The sequence below is a fragment of the Cnephaeus nilssonii genome (assembly GCF_951640355.1).
Source record: "Cnephaeus nilssonii genome assembly, chromosome: 14".
Lineage (NCBI taxonomy): Eukaryota > Metazoa > Chordata > Mammalia > Chiroptera > Vespertilionidae > Cnephaeus > Cnephaeus nilssonii.
In genome coordinates, this window is record NC_137085.1 from 22,155,016 (window position 1) to 22,175,712 (window position 20,697).

General features: G+C 44.6%; 1 protein-coding gene across 2 annotated transcripts in view; it reads right to left on the reverse strand.

The window, feature by feature from the left end:
* The window catches only part of SLC44A1 (solute carrier family 44 member 1), a 123,030-nt gene that overhangs the window by 57,597 nt on the left and 44,736 nt on the right, over positions 1 to 20,697 (reverse strand). For both annotated transcript variants that reach the window (XM_079790449.1, XM_079790448.1), the window contains exon 3: positions 9,076 to 9,218. In XM_079790449.1, the coding sequence (XP_079646575.1) occupies positions 9,076 to 9,218 (143 nt within the window). The remainder of the gene's footprint in view (positions 1 to 9,075; positions 9,219 to 20,697) is intronic.

Below are 20,697 nucleotides of genomic sequence, written 5' to 3' on the forward strand. Positions count from 1 at the left end.
AATCTCTAAACCTTCCAGCAGTCTTTATTTGCCTGGGGCCTTGATCTTGGGTTCCCAGCCTCCAGGTCATAGCAGAGAGCCTAACAATGTGATTTGGGGGAAGGCAGGCCACACCAGATAGAACGCAGGAAGTGGGTTAATGCAGGAAGTGGGTTGACCAATTTTAGATCAGCAATGTCTTATAGACTGGGAGTTCTGGATCATGGTGTGAGGAGCTGAAAACTGAACCAGCTAGTGGGCAATGAACTATGCCTGAGTAATGGAGCCCCAACAAAAATTCCGCACACTGAAGTTTGGGTGAGCTTACTAGGTGGCAGTACACCATGTGTACTTGTCACACATCAATGCCAGGAAGGGAACATGCCCTGACTACTCTCTGGGGAAGAGCAACTAAGCTCTGCCCTGTGTATCTCTTTCATTGACTGATTTTAATCTGTAGCCTTTCCCAGTGATAAGCTGTAACTGTGAGTATAAGAGATTTCAGTGAGTTCTGAGAGGCTTTCTGGCAATTATAGAACCTGTGGGTTGTCTTGTGGACCCCTGAACTTATTTGGTGTCAGAAGTGAGACTGGCTATGTGTGGGCTATGTACAACACTCTAATTTCTCAGTTGCCCTCAACTCTCATATCCAGTTAAACAGAAATAGGTGGTAAACTGGTGACTATAAAAATTCATAGTTGAAGTAGTTAATAATTATCTAAATCTATGACCTCATTTCTACTGATGAAAGCTTTTTAGAATCTTCACAGTTGCCTGGTTAACCTGGAACCAAACCTAGTAGTGAGACTCTGGTTTGAGCTGTTTACCTTAGATATGACTAGTATACACACCCAGGCAGGTAACACAGAGAAAAACCAACCACCCCATCCTTGCTTTGGTACGCACACGCATGTCATCTAATTCTGTTAAGTAGCTTTTACCTCCCTATTTAGAATCTGCTAAACATTTCGACTTTCAACTTCTGCAATTTCTAAGGTATGCAGTTGGATCTCTTCTTTCAAATTGCTAGCAGTATCATCCTTAGCAAGTATTATTCTAGAGGCAGAATTACACTTGTAATACAGATATTACCTTTGTAAAGAGTTAAAAAAAATGTTAGGCTAAAGAGTAGTGTGGTTACAAAATGAAAAAAATATATTCCAAATAAGCCTCCATAAATTCACCTTCTGAACATTTAGCTCTCATTTTTACAACTTCTAAAATTTGACATAAGAGAAAAATAAAAGTTTAAGAAAAATTGAATAAATATGGGAAGTTTTCATTTAGAACCTCATAAATGCTGCTGTTTCTAAATGCTTATAAATTTGTGGAGAAATGAGCCCACAAATGCAAGTTCAAGTGAAGTATCGACACAGGCTGCTCTATTTCATGTTGAGCCAAACTAGGTGAGGAAGTAAGTTAATGCTGAAGTCAGAGTTATTTAACAGGAGGCAGAGGGGAGAGCACATTCCCTCAAAGCAAAGCCAGAACTGTCAAAGGCTTAGAGTGTCTCCGTTTGTTCAGACTTATCCCTGAGTGTGGGAAGAAGCAAGTGATCTACTGGGCTGCTCTGAAGAATACTCCAAACACTCTGCAAATCTCAGGCATTAACACAGTGAATAAAGGCACTACCTCACCTCCCTCCTAAACCTCTGCAACTCCACAAGACAGAGTCGGGACTCCTTCCTGTTTTTGCCATTCTTCACCGGGCTTTAGCCTGGTCTATAGAACTCCAACCTGTAGCCTCAGCTCATGCTCTTCAGCTAACAAGAACCAAGCTTGGTGCTCTAACTCAAATTCCATCGCCACTAGAGATGGGCGCTTGAAGCCACTACTCAAGAACCCTCGGGACCATTCATTCCCCAGGTTTCCTCCATCATCACTGTGTGTGCCCCCCTTCCAGAGACGTACTTTATTTGATTTTCCCCTGCTAGAATGCAAGCTCTTCTCTGAACCCACCAAAACGGAGCACTAAGGCCCTACTTAAAATGACAGTGTCCCCGAATTCCTGGCCCCCCTCCACCCATCACTGGCTAAGAGATTTTTCAACCCACAAGGACAATTGAGAACCAAGGTGCTTCTGTGAAGAAGAGGAGGTCAGAGAGATTGAAGCGTAAGGATTTAACCCACTGTCCCTGAAGGAGAGGGACTATGACAACCCACAGAATATAGCTACACAATATATAGGCTGTGTCTAGAAGCTGAGAACAACTCCTAACTGATAGTCAGCAAGGAAATGGGACCTCAGGCCTACAGCCACAAGGAAACTGAATTTTGCCAGCAGCCTAAATAAGTCTGGAAGAAGATTCATTCCCCAGAGCCTCTAGTAAGGGAGGCAGCCCTAACAACACTTCAATTTCAGACCTGTGAAATCTGGAGAAGGGAACCAGCTGGGCCATACTGTGCACAGACTTCTGATTTACAGAACTTTGTTGTTTTAAGCCACTTAAGTTTGTTACAACAGTAGTAGAAACTAATGCAGCGGTGGTCCCAATGTTACCACCCAATTGCCTTACGTTCCTCTCCCCACCAGCCTGCTGTTAGGAACCCAGGAAACTAGAGTCACCCAGCTCTCATTATACAACACTTTCATTGGCTGACCCACATTGCATTGTCATAGCTTTATCTGTGTGTTTTGTCTTCCTCACTCAAATGCAACCCCTTCAAGGACATTGACTATGGGTGTCTTTTTCTTCAATATATACTGATTGCAGACAACTTAAAAGAATAAATGAGTGTAAAAGAAAATTAAAACCATCCATAATTCACTAGTTAACCACACTCTTGACATTTTCTTATCCTATATAATAAGGATGTAATATGCATATGGTCATTACGCTGTGAAGCGTAATGACCGAACGCGTAACGACGGGATCACGGATCAGCAGGAGGGTGGGGCAGTGAGCTAAGAGTGAGCGGTGGAGAGCTACAGGAGGGGGCAGGGCAGCAAGCTATAAGGGAGCGGCGGGGGTGGGATGGGGTGGAGGGAGCTACAGGAGGGCGGCAGCGAGCTACTGGCACACGGATTCATGCGCAGGGCTACAAGTCATTTTATACTTATCTATGCACATGTATATTTTTATATATGTAAATAAAAATCATACAATCTATATTGCTTTTTAACCTATTTTTCTATTAATAATGTTATGTAGATACTAGAGGTCCAGTGCATGAAATTTGTGCACTCAAGGGGGGTGGTCCCTCAGCCTGGATTGCAAGAGGGCGCAGGCCAGGCTGAGGGACCCCACCAGTGCACGATCAGGGCTGGGGAGGGATGCGGGAAGTTGGCCAGCTGGGGAGGGACCACAGGAGGGCTCCAGGGCGTGTCTGGCCTGTCTCGCTCAGTCCTGATCGGCTGGACCCCAGCAACAAGCTAACCTACCGGTAGGAGTGTCTGCCCCCTGGTGGTCATTGCACATCACAGTGACTGGTCGACTGTTTGACTGTTGGCCCCCTGGTGGTCAGTGCACATCATAGTGAGTGGTTGAGCAGCCTTAGAATATCATTAGCATATTAGGCTTTGATTTGGTTGAATGGACGACCAGACACTTAGCATATTAGGCTTTAATTATATAGGATTCCATGTCAATGGACATAATTCTACACCAAACTGGTATGGAAGATGGGGGGGGGGGGGGGGAGAAGGCTTCCTGTCTGGGAGCAATTACTATAATTACTATAATTATCATCTTCATCATCATTGTATGTCTAAAAGTTGATACCTACACTTTAAGGCTAGCTTTATGGTTTGGAAAATTGTAGGCAATCTAGAATGTGGCAGAAGAGGTGTTTTTGGAACTGTCAACCTGAGTTCAAAATATATTATTATCACCACCCCACTCCCCAAGACCAAAGAAACACTGGCTGTAAGCCATACTCATGCCATGTGGTACCATTACCACTAATCACCATAGCTGAGCTACAAAACAAGTCATTTTCTCCTCCAGGCTGTGGCTGGCTCTCACAAATATTTGATAGGATGTTTTAAGGAGGCTACGCGCTAGGCAAGCTTAAAGGTCCCTTTCACCTCTGGCACTTTATGGCTCTAAGATAAATGAGCTTTTTTAAATCGAGCCATTCTCAGAACCTTATGTAAAGCATTGTTTCTATGTAGAAAAGTTCTATACATTTTAAGCAACCAATTTAAAAATCAACTTTGGGAACATAATCTATGAAGACAGGGCCTTCCTGTTTCTCATAAAATATTATCTGCCATTTTCCTCTATATCAGGCGTCCTCAAACTACGGCCCGTGGGCCACATGCGGGTGTTTTTGCCGTTTTGTTTTTTTACTTCAAAATAAGATATGTGCAGTGTGCATAGGAATTTGTTCATAGTTGTTTTTTTTTAAACTATAGTCCGGCCCTCCAACGGTCTGAGGGACAGTGAACTGGCCCCCTGTTTAAAAAGTTTGAGGACCCCTGCTCTATATACTTATTACTATAGGAAACAAATTATCAGGTCAAAAATATTATTTGGCGAAAAAGAGCACATTAAAATTAAAGTAAGAAAATAAAATACTGCCTTTTCTTTACTATTAATAGGATTCTTATCGTCATCTTGGCATCTTAAATTTTCTGATAGAACAAGTCAAAGGCGTTCCTTTCCCCGTCCCTCCTGACTTTCCTCCTTCCTATTTATTGCCATTCACTAAGCCCTTCTGAAGTAACTTTTGGGTGCTCGAACCCACGAGTTATACAAAACACGGTGTCCAGGGAGACTGAGTTGGGCACTGTGGCAGATAATTAGGGATAAATGCCCCAATTATCCCTACGTCCTAGAATTTATGCCCTCGTGTATAAAAGACATGACTTTGGGTGGGACCTGTGACTTGCTTCTAAATAGTAGAATATGGCAAAGGGAATGTGATGTCACTTCTATAAACACATTATATAAGTTTGTAACTTCCATTTTGCCAGCAGACTCTCTGTGGATGCTCTCCCTGGTTGGCTTTGAAGTGAGCCGCTACAGGGAGTGGTTTAGGCCCCATGGGGAGGCCCACCCAGCACACAGCCAGGGAGTCCTCTAGCTGACAGCCAGGAAATAGCTAAGGCTCTCAGTACAACAACCCCGAGGGCTGTGCTGCCAACAACCACAAAGGGGAACTTTCCTGGAAGGGGAACTTTCCCAGCAGAGCCCAGCCCTGACTCACACCGTGACTACAGCCTGGGAGAGACTCTGAAGCAGGAGATCCACTTCAGCCATGTCCGGACTCCTGGCCACAGAAATGGTGAGATAGTAATGTGTCTGCATCCCATTTTAAGCTACTACGTTTATGGTAATAGTGTTACCTTGCTACTGATAATTAATACAGGTGGAAACATAGAATATAATTAGAGAACAACATAGAGGCAACAGAAAAACAAATGTGAAACAGGGAAGTTCAGGTAATAAAGGTAAGATCACGACAGATAAAGTTAATTTTGAAATATTTCATAAAGAGACTGGTTATGAAACCCACCTTATGTCTTTCCAGAATTCATTGGCAGAGAGGTAGGGGAAACAACACAGAGGCAGAGTCAACTGAATATCAACACTACTACACTGGGGAACAGTGAGAGAAGGGTCTGAATCATGGGAGGCCTGGAGTGGCAGGAGTTGAGTGGGCTTGTTTTTTTGATACTATAGGTAACAACACTAAAAGAAAGGCTCCTTAGCAGGGCAATGACAATCAGGTGTTTTAAAGAACTTACTCTTATCACAGTATAAAGGATGGGGAAGACTAGAGGTAAGACCAGGAAGGAATGTGCTAGGCTCCTTAGCAGGGCAATGACAATCAGGTGTTTTAAAGAACTTACTCTTATCACAGTATAAAGGATGGGGAAGACTAGAGGTAAGACCAGGAAGGAATATGCTAGCCCAAGTCTTCATGAGACGCTAACGAACACATGAGGGGAAAAAAGGTTCACACTCATGAATAATCAAAGACACACAAAAGAAACATTTTTTGGTTGATCAAATTAGTTAAAAATAAAAACTAGTAATACTACTAGCAAAGGTAAAGCAATTGTAATTCAATAAGCCCTTATTCCCATTGTTGGTGGGAATGTAAATGGAACAGCTTACATGGGAAGTCATTAAAAAATATGCATTAATAATCTTAAACTATTCAGACCCTCAGACTCAGTAATTCACTTCTTAGGACATATTCTAAAAAGAAAATAAATGTATTTACTCATTCAACAAACATTTAATTGAGTGCCTACTATGTTCTAGGTACTGAGGATATAGCAATGAACAAAACAGACCTCATCTCTGTTCTTGTGGAACTTAGAAGAGACAAACATTTAGTTAATAATCACAAAATAAATGTATTCTTACACATATTACCGGACACAATGAGAGTATTTTTAAATACTTGATTTAAATTTGTGAGATAAAAAAAAAGACTTTTTTTTTGGAAGTAACATTTATACTGAGAACTGAAGGATGAGTGGAATTTAGCCATATGAAGAATGGGAGAAATTGTTTTTTTCTGATAGTGAAAACAATATTCATGAAGGCAAGAAAGAGTTAGTTGTATTCAAGATTTTAGAGGACTCATTCATTAACTTATTCAAAAAATATGTATGGAAGTCCTAGTAAGTACTAGGTACTGGAGATGGGGATCAAGCTGAGGTTATAGCAGACAAAACAGGTGTAAAATTATGTATTCTATAGCTACAGAAGGTCCGGGCATTCATAATAAAGCCAACGATAGCTGAGGAAATGAGTGAAAAAGGAGAAAACCAATGCATTTAGCAGAAAAAAAGGAGAGGATGGAATAAAGATAACAAACATAAAGATTTTCTGCCTCTTTCCAAACTCAGACTTACCTGAGAAACATATGTTCAAAATGTACCATTCTTTTTTTTTTTTAAGTACAATTTATAGATAGAAATACTTAGATGGGTCAACACTAAAATGCTCATGTGCAGAGAAGAGGCAAGTAGAGATTAAACATACTAGTAAATGTTAAACCTATACATGAGTTAGGGCATCTCTGTACTTCGGAAATTATTTCCCCTACAGCCATCCATGAATGGCTCTTGACTATGTTAAGCATTCAGGGAAAAGGAACCACTTTTTTGTAATAATAGCAGAGTCTCTTTGTAAGAGGTCAAAATGTACATAGAATAATCCACGGATTTGAAATTAAAAATTGACCAAATGAACCTCTATTAGGTTAAGTGTGAAAAGTGACATTTGCACAAACCTTATAATGAGAATATTCTTGGAGTCATCAGCAAGTTGTAAAGGGAGCCACAAAAATAATTAGAACCTCATGTGAGCAGAACCTGAGGGATAGAGCCCATCTTTCCTCCTATTTCCTGAATTACCAAAACAGTAATATTTTATGTTTGGTACATGTCAACAGCATTAAAGAGTTAAACAATGTTTGACAGCATGGACACTAGCTACATAAAAAAAAAAAAAAGATATGTGGAACTCTTACTTGTCTGGCAACTTCTACATGAAACTAAAATTATTTCAAAATAAAAAGTAAAAGCAGAAAATATAGGGATAGTCTTGCTATAAGAAATAACACAAGGCCTAAAATTTGTGTGAATTTCATGAGGCAATCGGAAAGGATAAAGGAAGCAACCCTTCAAGTTGCCCTGAGAGTCTGACTTCTCCTGTCACGGGATGCAGGTGCACACAAGAGGAAAGGTCATGGTCCGCGTTGGATATTCCACTGCCCACCAGATGTTTGGAAAAGTCATTTCAGTATCTCTAAGCTTCCACTACATGCACCTCACAGGGTGGTGTCATATGCTTGTTGACTCTGGTGTGCTCCACAAATATTCATTATTATAATTTAAAATTTTATGTAGGCCTGGCTGGCATGGCTCAGTGGTTGAGCGTTGACCTATGAACCAGGAGATCACAGTTCGATTCCTGGTCAGGGCACATGCCTGGGTTGCGGGCTCGATCACCAGTGTGGGATGTGCAGGAGGCAGCCGATCAATGATTCTCTCTCATCATTGATGTTTCTATCTCTCTCCCCTCTCCCTTTCTCTCTAAAATCAATAAAACTATATTGAAAAATAAATAAATAAAATTATATATATATATATATATATATATATATATATGTGTGTGTGTGTATATATATATATATATATATATATATATAAACTTTATTATTCCTTCATTAAATGGAAGAATATCTCTAAGATGTGATTAACTATTAGGATTTCTTCACATTTGTAAAATTATCAAATTAATCTTACACTTTCCAGTAGGGACCCAGATTTGACCAACATGTTTATCTCATAATAAATATAGTTATTACACCCTGGAAAGTGCTTCATAATAAAAATACAGCCTAAAAACTATTTTTTTTAATCTCCTTAGCCTTTCCAATACAGTTCATTAATTGAATTGGTTAACCGGTTACCTTAAAATTAGTTTGGTTAATTCTGAAGTCCTGTCTTTATTTATTAGACCTGTCTAATAAATTTTGATGGAGATATAAATATATAGTTTAAACAAATATACTGACATCATATATAAATAACGATTGATAAAATACGTTTTCCCCCGAGACATTAAAAATGAAATAATAGCTCTTTTGAAGAAAAAAAACACACCATTAAGTCAGAAATTTCATGAAATCCAAAAGATGAACCTTGAGAACCCAAAACAAATTTTAATGTCTGACAAAACAAATGCATCTTTTATAAAATTGGATTGATGTGTACTTATAAATTATGCATTGCAAGATGTTTCATTATAACTTTAATGTTTCAAAATCCATTATCATCCCTCTGTCTCCCATCAAGTATAATTGTAGGAAGAAAAATATCATGTTCTTTTCTGTACAACCATAAAGCTAACGGGAAAACAAGTACAAGAGCAGCTCACTCAAATCAAGCTTTTCCTCATTAAAACCTCAAGGTACCCCATTTTAACATGGCGGCTAATTTTGTTCCCTGGAAAATGTATTTATAGGCCAGGAATGATTCAAGTGGACAGTTATAAAAAAAAAAATCAACAGGAATCATGTAAAAATAATATTCAGAAAGATATCTTTAAAACAATAAGAAAAGCAGACTTCTCCCTGCCCCCCTTCAAAATTTCCATTGTGTTCATCATTCAGGAACATTCTACTCACTTCCGATGGGTGTGGTCCATGCCACTGTGTGGTATTGATTCCAACTCTGCATTTTTCTGCCCACAGATATTTCCATAGCTGTCGTATCCTGACACTAGTCTTGCTGCTGCACCTGTTGCTACTGAAAAGCCACAAATAAATCCCTAGGGAGAAAAACAGAAAAAAACACACATACAAATAAATCATTTCAATAGCAACAGTCACTACTTGATACGATAATGAGCTTCTTTTGTCTGTTGAAGGAACAAAGAGCTCTTTCCTTGTTGCAAACACTATTCCACTGTTTTCCTAGAATTTCACATAAGCAGCACAAAGTAGTCCCGGGAAACACTATTTACTAGCATAACAAAAGAAATCTCTAAGCTTTTACATCATAAGATCGTCTTTGCATTTTATACTAATAATAGCAGCCTCTCTGTATTGAACATCTGCTCTATGCCAGGCTCTGTACTGGGTGCTTACCATACATTATAGCTAGCTAATCCTCATGATGAGGAAACTGAGGCCCAGAGAGGTCCAATACTTTTTCCAAGGACACAGGACAGAATTAAACCCAGCTTTCTTCTTCTTCTTTCTTTCTTTCTTTTTTTAGTTTTTTTTGGTTGTAAAGGAGTCCTACTAAATAAACAATAGCAATGGATGGAAGAAAAAACACACCAAAGAACAATAGGTCTGTGGGTTTTGAATTATTATCACTTCAGTGCACACAACTTCTATTTGCTTCCTGCAATAAAGCTGTTTATAAGCCAAAGAATTACACGACGAAGCACTGCCATGCTCTTAATATTGGAGAATCCAGGAGAGTGAGGCCCGGGTCCGGGTGCCACAAAGGCCACTTCATTTCATGGGAACATGTTTCAGCACAGTGCCAAAGGCAAAGGGCAGATGCCTCACGGCTGCACTAGGCTTGCTAAGTGGAGGAGTGCGTGCTTCTGGCCAAAACAAAGCAGTAACGCCTGTATTCCACTGCAGGCTGCTGGGCGTATAGGCAGTAGGGTGGATCACCATTGATACACTGAATTGGGAGGGAAGACTGGGGTTAGGACATATTCTTGGTCATTACAAGCTTGAGTTGTTGTTATCTTTATTAAAGTGGCTAATGAAGGCAGAGATGGCCACTGTTTACCCACCATAACCAAGTATCATGAGTAGTACCAAGTAGCCCTGCAAGATCTCGGGCCTGCAGTGGTAAGAACTATACTCATATGCAGTTCCTCAGAGAATAGTAGTCCTCTCTTGAACATGCTCCCCTGAAAAGGTGAACAAATTCTTTTTTTCTAAATAATCTCTATTTTTATCATTTCAGTAAGGAAAAGTGAGGCAGGGAGAGTAGAGTGTATAGCTCTGGTAGTAGAAACTTCTTGAAACTACACTTTGTAAGAAAGTAGACTCAGTAGTGACTATCCCTGATTTGCTATCCTTGCTCTCTGATCCTTGCCAAGTTATTTTAACTCTCTGTGCCTCAATTTACTGACCTGTAAAATGGAGATAGTGGTAGCTCATAAGGCTGCTGTAAGGATTAAATGAAATAATCCAGTAAAGTGGTAAGATTTCAACAAATATTAAGAGGTTGATAAATAAGAGGTGAATAAATATTAGCTATTATTGTTAGAAATGAGAACATGCTATAATGGAAAGACCATGGGCTGTGGGTCAGATAACCCTGCACTGATCAATTTTCTCCTTGTGTGAACTTGGACAAAATTCAAGAAGTTAATGGCTAAACTCTCCAATAGGGATCTTTAACAAAAAGCATCACAAAGCAATAGGAAGGGAACCAAAAAGACCTGATTCACCCTCAAGTCGGCCACTAACCACCTGTGTGACTTTGACCCAATTACCTACTAAGAGTGTCTCCTCTTCGTCCCTAACACAGAGTACTGAGGTTTCTTACCCGAGGTTTCAGTTACCCATAGTCAACCATGGTTTGAAAATATTAAATGTAAAATTCCAGAAATAAAACTATTCATAAGTTTTAAATTGCATGCTGTTCTGAGTAGCGTGATGAAATCTCACTCCATACTCCATCCCACCTGGGACGTGAATCATCCTTTTGTCCACTCCCCATTAGTCACTTAGTAGCTCTCTTGGTTATCAGATCAACTGCCACAGTATCACAGTGCTTGTAGTCAAATCACCCTTATTTTGCTTAAGAATGGCTCCAAAGTATAAGAGTAGTGATGCTGGCAATTCGGATATGCCAGAGAGAAGCCATAAAGTATTTCCTGTAAGTGAAACTGTATGCATATATAGGAAAAAAAACATAGTATAGTTGGGTTCAGTTTTAGAACCCACTGGGGGTCCTGGTAGGTATCCCCTGTGAATAAGTGGGAGACTATTTGTTGTTGTTGTTTTGTTAATTCTCACCTGAGGATATTTTCCCATTGGTTTTAGAATGGAAGGAAGGGGGAAGGGGGCGGGGGGGGGGGGGGGGGGGGGAGAGAGAGAGAGAGAAAGAGAGAGAGAGAGAGAGAGAGAGAGAGAGAGAACATTGATGTGAGAGAGAGGCACACTGATGGGTTGCCTCCCGCACACACCCCAACCATGACTCAAACCTGCAACCCAGATATGTGCCCTTGACCAGGAATCAAACCCTGAACTCTTTGGTGCTCAGGCTGATGCTCCAACCACTAAGCAACACTGGCCAGGGCTGGGGAGGGGGGACTATTGTAATACCTATATCACAACATAATGATGAGAACTAAAAGTGATAATACATATCTAGGCCCTAACTGGTCTGATACATGGCAGGTAATCAATATATGGTAGCTGTTAGGGGTAAATTTGTGTTAAGTCAGACTAAAGAGGTTAACTAAACAAAAACCCCTTCAGTTCTCTATTTTGGAACAAAAATTTCTTGGGGGATAAAATTGAGAACTATTGTCAGTAATTGTGTTACTACACGGAAATATTCAGACCACAGTTACAATCTTCTTTCAATACTAGTCTAAAATAGCGAAGTCCTTACATAATTGAGGTTATGTTCTTTCACTTTTCATAGGAATTTTCTTCTTATGCTTGATAAGTACCTAGTGTTGCAGATTCCTTTATTTTTTTTTTATTTATTTTTTTTTTTTTAAATTTCTTTATTGATTAAGGTGTCACATATTTGTCCTCATCCCCCCATTCCCATCCCACACCCCTCCCCTTGGATGCCCCAACCCTCTGTTGAACTTAAGCATTGGTTAGGCTCATATGCATGCACACAAGACCTTTGGTTGATCTCTCCCCCCTCCCCCCCACCCTCCCCTATCCGCCCTCTGAGGCCCGATAGTCCGATCGATGCCTCCTTGTTTCTGGTTCTGTTCTTGTTCATCAGTCTATGTTGTTCATCATTTCCCCTAGATGAGCGAAATCATTGTCACTATAGATATACTTATAAGAATTGAATGTGCGACGAGCAATAATAGTTATGCTGACAGGCAAATGAATCAGTCTGTAGTGAGTTTCTTTCTGGACCAACAGTTCTTTTGAGACCCAATATCAATGTCCACCGGTTCCCTATGAGTACATGTCGGCACTGACCCCTCAGCTCTGGATGGTGGACAAATGGTGGTAATGCAGGTCCGACTCCCTCTGGTTTGGTCTCGGCTGGACCCAGGGGCACTGCTTCACCCGAATCCAGGGGTCCACGGCCACGCCCGGACCCGGGGCCAGGCTCACCCGGATCCAGGGGCCCGCGGCCTCGCCCGGACCCGGGGCCCAGGGCTCACCCGGCTCCAGGGGCCCGCGGCCTCGCCCGGACCCGGGGCCCAGGGCTCACCCGGCTCCAGGGGCCCGCGGCCTCGCCCGGACCCGGGGCCCAGGGCTCACCCGGCTCCAGGGGCCCGCGGCCTCGCCCGGACCCGGGGCCCAGGGCTCACCCGGCTCCAGGGGCCCGCGGCCTCGCCCCGACCCGGGGCCCAGGGCTCACCCGGCTCCAGGGGCCCGCGGCCTCGCCCCGACCCGGGGCCCAGGGCTCACCCGGCTCCAGGGGCCCGCGGCCTCGCCCCGACCCGGGGCCCAGGGCTCACCCGGCTCCAGGGGCCCGCGGCCTCGCCCCGACCCGGGGCCCAGGGCTCACCCGGCTCCAGGGGCCCGCGGCCTCGCCCGGACCCGGGGCCCAGGGCTCACCCGGCTCCAGGGGCCCGCGGCCTCGCCCCGACCCGGGGCCCAGGGCTCACCCGGCTCCAGGGGCCCGCGGCCTCGCCCGGACCCGGGGCCCAGGGCTCACCCGGCTCCAGGGGCCCGCGGCCTCGCCCGGACCCGGGGCCCAGGGCTCACCCGGCTCCAGGGGCCCGCGGCCTCGCCCGGACCCGGGGCCCAGGGCTCACCCGGCTCCAGGGGCCCGCGGCCTCGCCCGGACCCGGGGCCCAGGGCTCACCCGGCTCCAGGGGCCCGCGGCCTCGCCCGGACCCGGGGCCCAGGGCTCACCCGGCTCCAGGGGCCCGCGGCCTCGCCCGGACCCGGGGCCCAGGGCTCACCCGGCTCCAGGGGCCCGCGGCCTCGCCCCGACCCGGGGCCCAGGGCTCACCCGGCTCCAGGGGCCCGCGGCCTCGCCCGGACCCGGGGCCCAGGGCTCACCCGGCTCCAGGGGCCCGCGGCCTCGCCCGGACCCAGGATTCAGCCTCACCCGGACCCAGGGGCGCACGGCCTCGCCCGGACCCAGGATTCAGCTTCACCCGGACCCAGGGGCGCACGGCCTCGCCCAGACCCAGGATTCAGCTTCACCCGGACCCAGGGGCGCATGGCCTCGCCCGGACCCAGGGGCACGTGGCCTCACCCGGACCCGGGGCCCAGCCTCACCCTGACCCAGTTCCCAGCCTCACCCATACCCAGGGGCACGCGGCTTCACCCGGATCCGGGACCCAGCGGGGTTTCGTCTTCTTGATCCCAATTCCTGTTGGTCAATTCCCTCTCAGCAATTCCTTCGGCCATTTTCTCAGAGTTCCAGGGCAGCCACCGCAGAACTCGTTGGGCGGCGGGCTCGGCGAAGCTCCGGTGTGCCCGGTGCGTGGCGGCGGGCTGGTCCGGGGTGGCTGCGTCGGCCCTTGGGTCTGCAGCGGTGGCCGGTCGCCGAGCGTGCGCACCTGGCCGCTTCCGGGGTGTTGAGATTCTTGAAGGACTCGGAGGTCAGCAAGCGCGTAGTCTCCCGCCCCATGTCTCCCAGGGGCTCGTCTGTCCGTGCTCGGCAGCGAGTGAAGCCTTCCCCTCAGCCGGAGACCGCTGGGGGAACTGCACCGAGCACGTTCCAGGCCACCATTGTGTCGCCTGAGCCGTAGTTTTTAAAGTGTGGTCTTTGGGTCACCGGCATCAGCTTCATCCCGCGTACCCCTCTCTTTTATTCTAGTTGTATAGCATCCGCTCAGTTAGCCCTCCGGTGGTTCTGGATGGTGTCTGCTCTGCTCTCCCGTTGTAGTCTCAAAACCGTTGTGGTAGGCAGCAATCAGGCTTCTGCCCTATGCCTCCATCTTGGTCCTTGTTTGTATAGTTAAGTCTTGATTGTTGTTGGTGTCACTGGGAGGAATTGTCCTCCAGGCCTATTGGCCGTGCGGACCCTCTGTGTCTATAAAGGAAGAGTTGCTGTGCGGAAGACACGCCTATGTGCTGGGTCTTGGTGCAGCAAGGCTTCGGCGCTCACTGCGTCTGCCTCTTGAATGTGTCCCTTATGGGAGTGGTCGAAGTCTGTTGTCATCTCACACCGACCACTAGATGCCCTCATTTCTGGGTCTCCAATGTAGTGTAGGTCAGCTACTGCCTGTGGCCCCTCAGCAGGAATTACAGCATCCCTTATATTCGTGACCTGTTTCGGTGCCTTCCCCTTTTGGCTGCCTCCCTATCGCTCAGCTTCCCCAATCTCCCTAGGTGGTCGCTCTTGATATCCCCCTTTGTGGGCTGAGTGCAAAGTCTTGGTGTTGTTAAGCCTTGATTGCTGTTGGTACACTGGGAGGATGTGACCTCCGGCCCAATTGGCTGTGAGGATCAGCTGTGTCTATGCCGGGAGACAGCCCCATTCAACTAGACTTGCAAAATTGTAAAAGCCTCTGTGTTCAGCTTGGATGGGGCGGAGTTACAGGGCGGAGCCTACCGCCTTGGCTTCCTGTCAGCCCCGCCCTATGAGGTTCCTGTGTCCCTCCGTACTCCCAGCAAACACCTCTGAGAGAAAAGTGCCCTGGAGTTTCGCGCGCTGCCAAACAGTCTAGTCTCTCCCCCAATGAATCTGGATTCCCAGATTCTCTCCCGGAACTGGGTTTCCGTGTAGTCAGAATTGGGGCTCACCTCAGTCTGGCGCTTTTGTCTCCTTCCCTCCAGGGCGACTCAGCGGCACAGTCAACAGCCCATCCTCCGCGCACAATCCCCTGCGCGCCTCCGGTGCTCTGTTCTTCGCCGCCTCTCTGCATCTCTGCCCCACAGCCCAGTTTTCCCCAGTATGAGCCTGGTTTCCCCAGGTCTTTCCCGGAACTGGGGTTCAGTGCAGTTGGAACTAGGGATTCAGCACAGTCCGGAGCTTTTGTCTCCTTCCCGCTAGGGCAATCCAGCGGCACAGGCAACAGACCCTCCTCTGCGCGCATTCCCATGCGCGGCTCCGGCGCAGCTCCTCTGTGTCTCCGTCCCACAGCTCAGACTCCCCCAGCATGAGCCCAGCTTCCCAGGGTTTCGCCGGGAAATGGGGTTCAGTGCAGTCGGAGCTGGGGTTCAGCACAATCTGGCGCTTTTATCTCCTTCCCGCCAGCGAACGCCAGCCAGGCCGTCAGCCGCCCCTTCCTCTCCGGCTCCGTCTTCCCCGCACGCTCGCGGGCTCGTGTCTCCGCCTGTGTCTCCATACCTCAAGCTTTTACGGCTTCTCTGATTTTCCTTGTGGTTTTCTTTTTCCTTCTAATTGTGGGCATTTCAGTCAGCCAGCTTTCCTGTGGTTCTGGATGATGTCCGTTTTGACTTTTAGTTGTGTTTTTGATATTGTTGTGCCCGGCTGTAGGTTAGGTGTTTAACCTATGCCGCCATCTTGGTTTCTCCAGATTCCTTTAAATGATTTGTGATTTCCCCTTCTATTTTTAATAGTACCGTTGGACATGTGGGTTTTGTGGGTTTGCGTTTGTTTGTTTTTTAATCAGAGTATAAGTGATAAATGGCACAAATATATGGTAAAATGGAGCACTAACGTATTTTCTTATCGGCCATGTAGCTCCCAAAAGCATTCGAGTAGAGAGGGTGAGAAGCTTCAGGGGAGGGAGGAAGGAAGGAGAGGAGTGAGATAATAAGCTAGAAAGAAACCATGATGGTTATCCCAGGGACTTCCCATATGGTACAAGCATTGATAATGGGGAACGAGGCCAAATATAATTAAAAAAACAACCTCTTTTAAAAAGAGATCCTGAAATCCACATACGGGAAACAATATAGTTTCAGATGAGAAAGCTAATATCGTACATGAAATTAAAATAGTGCGAGAAGCTTTACAGAACACAGTAATGTAATGCCTTCATAGAGGGAGGGGGTAGGGTGGGAGCAAGCACTCAACAGAAGGAAATCACATTCATAAAGCAAATGATAAGAGAGATGAGGAAAGCTTTTATCCTACGACAATCGGGAGCAATCACAGAGAGAAAGCAAGCCTATTAGTAAGGAAGAGAAAACCATGGCTAACATCTAAAAGTGACGGAGTTACTGAAGTGCTTTCAGAACTGCTCTTGAGAGAGAGAGGAGGAGCAGACACTTCTAATGACAAACAAGAAGTGCCTCAAATCAGATGGAGGCATACAGGGAGGGTGGGTCTCAGGGAAGATCTGGAGACTAATAAGTGCCTATTGCTAAGTAGGAGAAAGACAATTTGCTAGATCATAAACGGTGCTCATTTTCCCTTAATATCTCAAGGTTTAGCTCGACGTAAGAGCTTCTGCTTAGTTTCATTCATGATTAGTCAAAATAACAGGCATATTTTATTTCACAAGCATGTTGAAGTTCACACGTGTAGCCTTGACAGTGCAATGGAAAGGTAGAAAGCCTTAGGTTAGTTTTGAAACAAAAAGGTCAACAAAAACATGAGGGGTAGAGGGAGTATGACGTATGAATATGGCAAAATGTTTCAAAATAAAAAGAGAGGAAAAAAGACTTATGCTTACAGCCCTTTCCCAGAAATTAATTAAATTATATCCAGGTTCTTCCTTCCCCCCCACCTCCAACCCTTCTAATACTATATCTCAACCAATGTTTAGCATCAGTCTCCTGACAGCCAGTTTGTCAAACCTGGGAGCAATATTTGGCCTGTTGCTCCCGAGAACACTGAGACAAGGAAGACTTTTAGACCCAGCAGACAGGGTAGGATTAGAATGCCCGATGCAGAACTATTGCTCATGCAAACAAACTAAAAAAAGAGTTGAGTTAAAATTTCTGCCAACCTGCTAGATTTCTTTAAAGTTAAGTAGGATGCATTACTCTAAGAGGCGAGTGGAAGACAATAATGATGGGAAGTTAGGAAATATCCACTCGATAAACATTTGTTAAGTACACACATACAAATGAAAGATTTCATGCAAGGTACAAAAGGGCTTTAATACAAGAAAGTATACCCGAGAAAACCTGAAATGTCTCAAAAGAGAAGAAGATAATAGGGTGGTGAGGGAGCAAAATCAGGGAGCTCAGTTTTGTGAGCAGCTTAAGCAAAGCAAACAAACAAGCAAAACAACACAAGGACTACCAGGGACTGAACCCAGCTCTGCTGCAAATACTCATGATCTTGGGCAAGTCACTTTCAATTCTCTGAGCCTCAGTTTCCAACCTCACCTGTAACAATGATTGGACTACATTAATCTCAAAAGCCTTTTCTGCTTCCACAATTTTATGATTCTATGGGAAAGTAGGTACAAAGTAAATGCTTTCAGGGTATACTTGCAGAGAGAAGTAAGTATAAATCCATTTGGTCCACAACAGTGACCAAGGAAGTAAAAAAACAAGAGTAGACTAAAATCAAAATGGATTTAACTAAACTGTATGCTTAAAAAGTTAAAATGGATTTAACAAAACTGTGTACTTTAAAATATACATTATATAAGTCTTGTTATGCATATTTTACCATAATTTTTAAAACATTTTTTAAAGAAAAACAAACAAACAAACAACAGAGGATTTAACAGAAAGTAGGTAATCATCTGGATCAGGTAGTCTAAGGTAGTTTTGGGCATGCTGTTCTTCCTATTCCATGTTCCTGGCAAAGCACAGACCATCACACAGGTGACAAAACACTGCGGTGAGTCTGAGTCTCTCGCTCTGTGCTGCTCTCAACAACAGTCAATGAGGTAGAAACCCCGAGCTCTGGGAACCAGACCCAGGCTATAGAACGGAAAAGATCCTCAAGAGCAGTCTGGAGGGACAAACTCTGCAATGATGTCGCCTACATCAGCTGTAGTCCAGATCACTGCCCCAAATGCCAACTCTGCATTTCCAATTGCTTCTCCTTACCCAGACATTTTATGTGCCGAAGCCATCCTCTCATTGCGCCAAACCACTTCCCTTTCCTGCATATACCCCCTCTCCTTTTGGAGCATCCCTATTCACCAGACTGCACGTGTCAGAGAGGAGTGAGAGGCTGTGTCAGTTCTCTCTCCACAGCTCCTGGCCGCGCCCCAGCTTCCTAGCTCTACACCAGAGGAAGCGGTGTTGCTCGACTATTTGTTCAGTGTCTGAAATATTGATCGGACCACATTTTACTGGCAGGTGACGTGTGTCCTACAGGTCCATGTTCTGAACAACTTTTTCTTTTGTCCCCCGTTCCAGGCAACAAAAGGGATTCTCTCTCGAAGGCTCTCCTTCTTTCTCTCTCTCTCTCCTGTGTTCAGTGTTGCCCCTGTGTGATCTCGACAAGCTCTTTAACACAGCTGGGTGCCTCTGTTTCCTTACCTGTAAAATGGGAATGATGATGATAATGTCTACTTCACTGAGCAGTTTTGAAAATGAAATATGTTTCTGTGTCAAGTACTGTGGGCTGCGAGTTTGACATGCTTGCTTTCCACTAGGGATTGAACCCGAAACCTAAATATGTGCCCTGACCGGGAATCAAACCCGAAACCTTTTGTGTATGGGACAATGCTCCAATCGAGCCACTGGCCAGGGCTCTTTCCTGTCTTTTCTGTTAAGCTGATCTGGGCTGACTTGACTCTTTTCTCTCCTCTTCTCTCCTCACATATTCTTCTCCCTGAGACAGAATTAAGTGAGACCATCCAAGATGGGAAGGACCCTTAGCCCAAACTTTATTCCACAAGTCATTTTACAATGGAGTATTTATTGGATATAATAATCAGGTGTCTGCTCAGCTTCTAATAAAGTACCACTTTGTTTATCCACCCCATTCTTGCTACCTCATGTGTACAGAAGCCTGAAATACTGATGAAAGTTCATGTGGAAGGGGACAGCTCGAAAGAAGACTGATAGAAATTTACTTTGAAAAATACCCTAAGTTCTAGACAGGTATGGAAAAACCCTGAAAGTAAGGGGGGGGGGGGAGTACAAATATCTATGAATATAAAAGTTAAAAAAGTACAAGTATTATGAGAACCGATGAGATAATGTAGGACTTGAACTAAAAAGCCCTACCCTGAACTTCTAACATTAAGAGCCTCTTAGTCATCTTTAATCTCTCTCTCCTTGCCTGCAATATTGATGACTCCAAATTCTACTTTTAAAATCTCTCTTTTCTCTTCTTATTTCCGGTTTTTCACCTCTTATCTGGACTATTGCATCAGCCAGCACAGTGGTCTGCCTGAATCCCTTCTTCCTTTACAATGGCTGCACAAGCATCTTTAACTTTGCCCACCAGGGCTATCTTCCTAAACCCAATCTTATCATTTCTTGCTCAGAATTCTTCAGTGGCTTATCAGTGCCTACGTCAGGGGGTCTCAACCCTGGCTGAGCATAAGAATCACAGAGATTAAATCACTGAGGTGGGGCCTCGGCACGAGCACTTTTTAAAAGATCCCAGCTGATTCTCACGTGCAACTAAGGTTGAGCACCATTTTTTACTACTTTAATGAAAAAATAAACCTTTAGAAGTACAATGTGACATGTAATTTTTTTTAGAGCAGGGTAACCCCACAACCTATGTCCAATAATTTCAAAATACTGATGGAAGCTCATGTGGAAGGTGACAGCTTGCAAGAAATACTGATAGAAATTTACTTTGAAAAATACCCTAAGTTCTAGACAAGTGTGGAAAAACCCTGAAAGGGAAGAAATAAAAGTACAAATATCGATGAAAAGAAAGTGAGCATGTATAAATAAAAATATTTATTGGAGAGGATGAGTGAAAGATGGCAAGATCTTAAAACATTTCAGAGCAGGAGCATAGTCATCAAGGAGAGAGCAAAGAGCTCCAAGTAAAGGTAGTGAACAAGGTATGGTTTGAATATTAGGCCACAGGAGGACTGAGAAAGGAGACTTTGAAAGAAGCAGCTGCTGGGCCACATGTGAAAAGAACAGAGCAGAAAAGCTCCAGTTCTATCTTTGCCATTTATTACCGTCAGTATATTCTTAGACAAACTAATATTTAACCTTGCTATTCCCTGTCTGTAAACTGGGAATAACCCTATCTCAGGATAACTGGGAGAATTTAATGAGGTAAATACATATAGGAAAGCCTCTAGCATAAGTTAA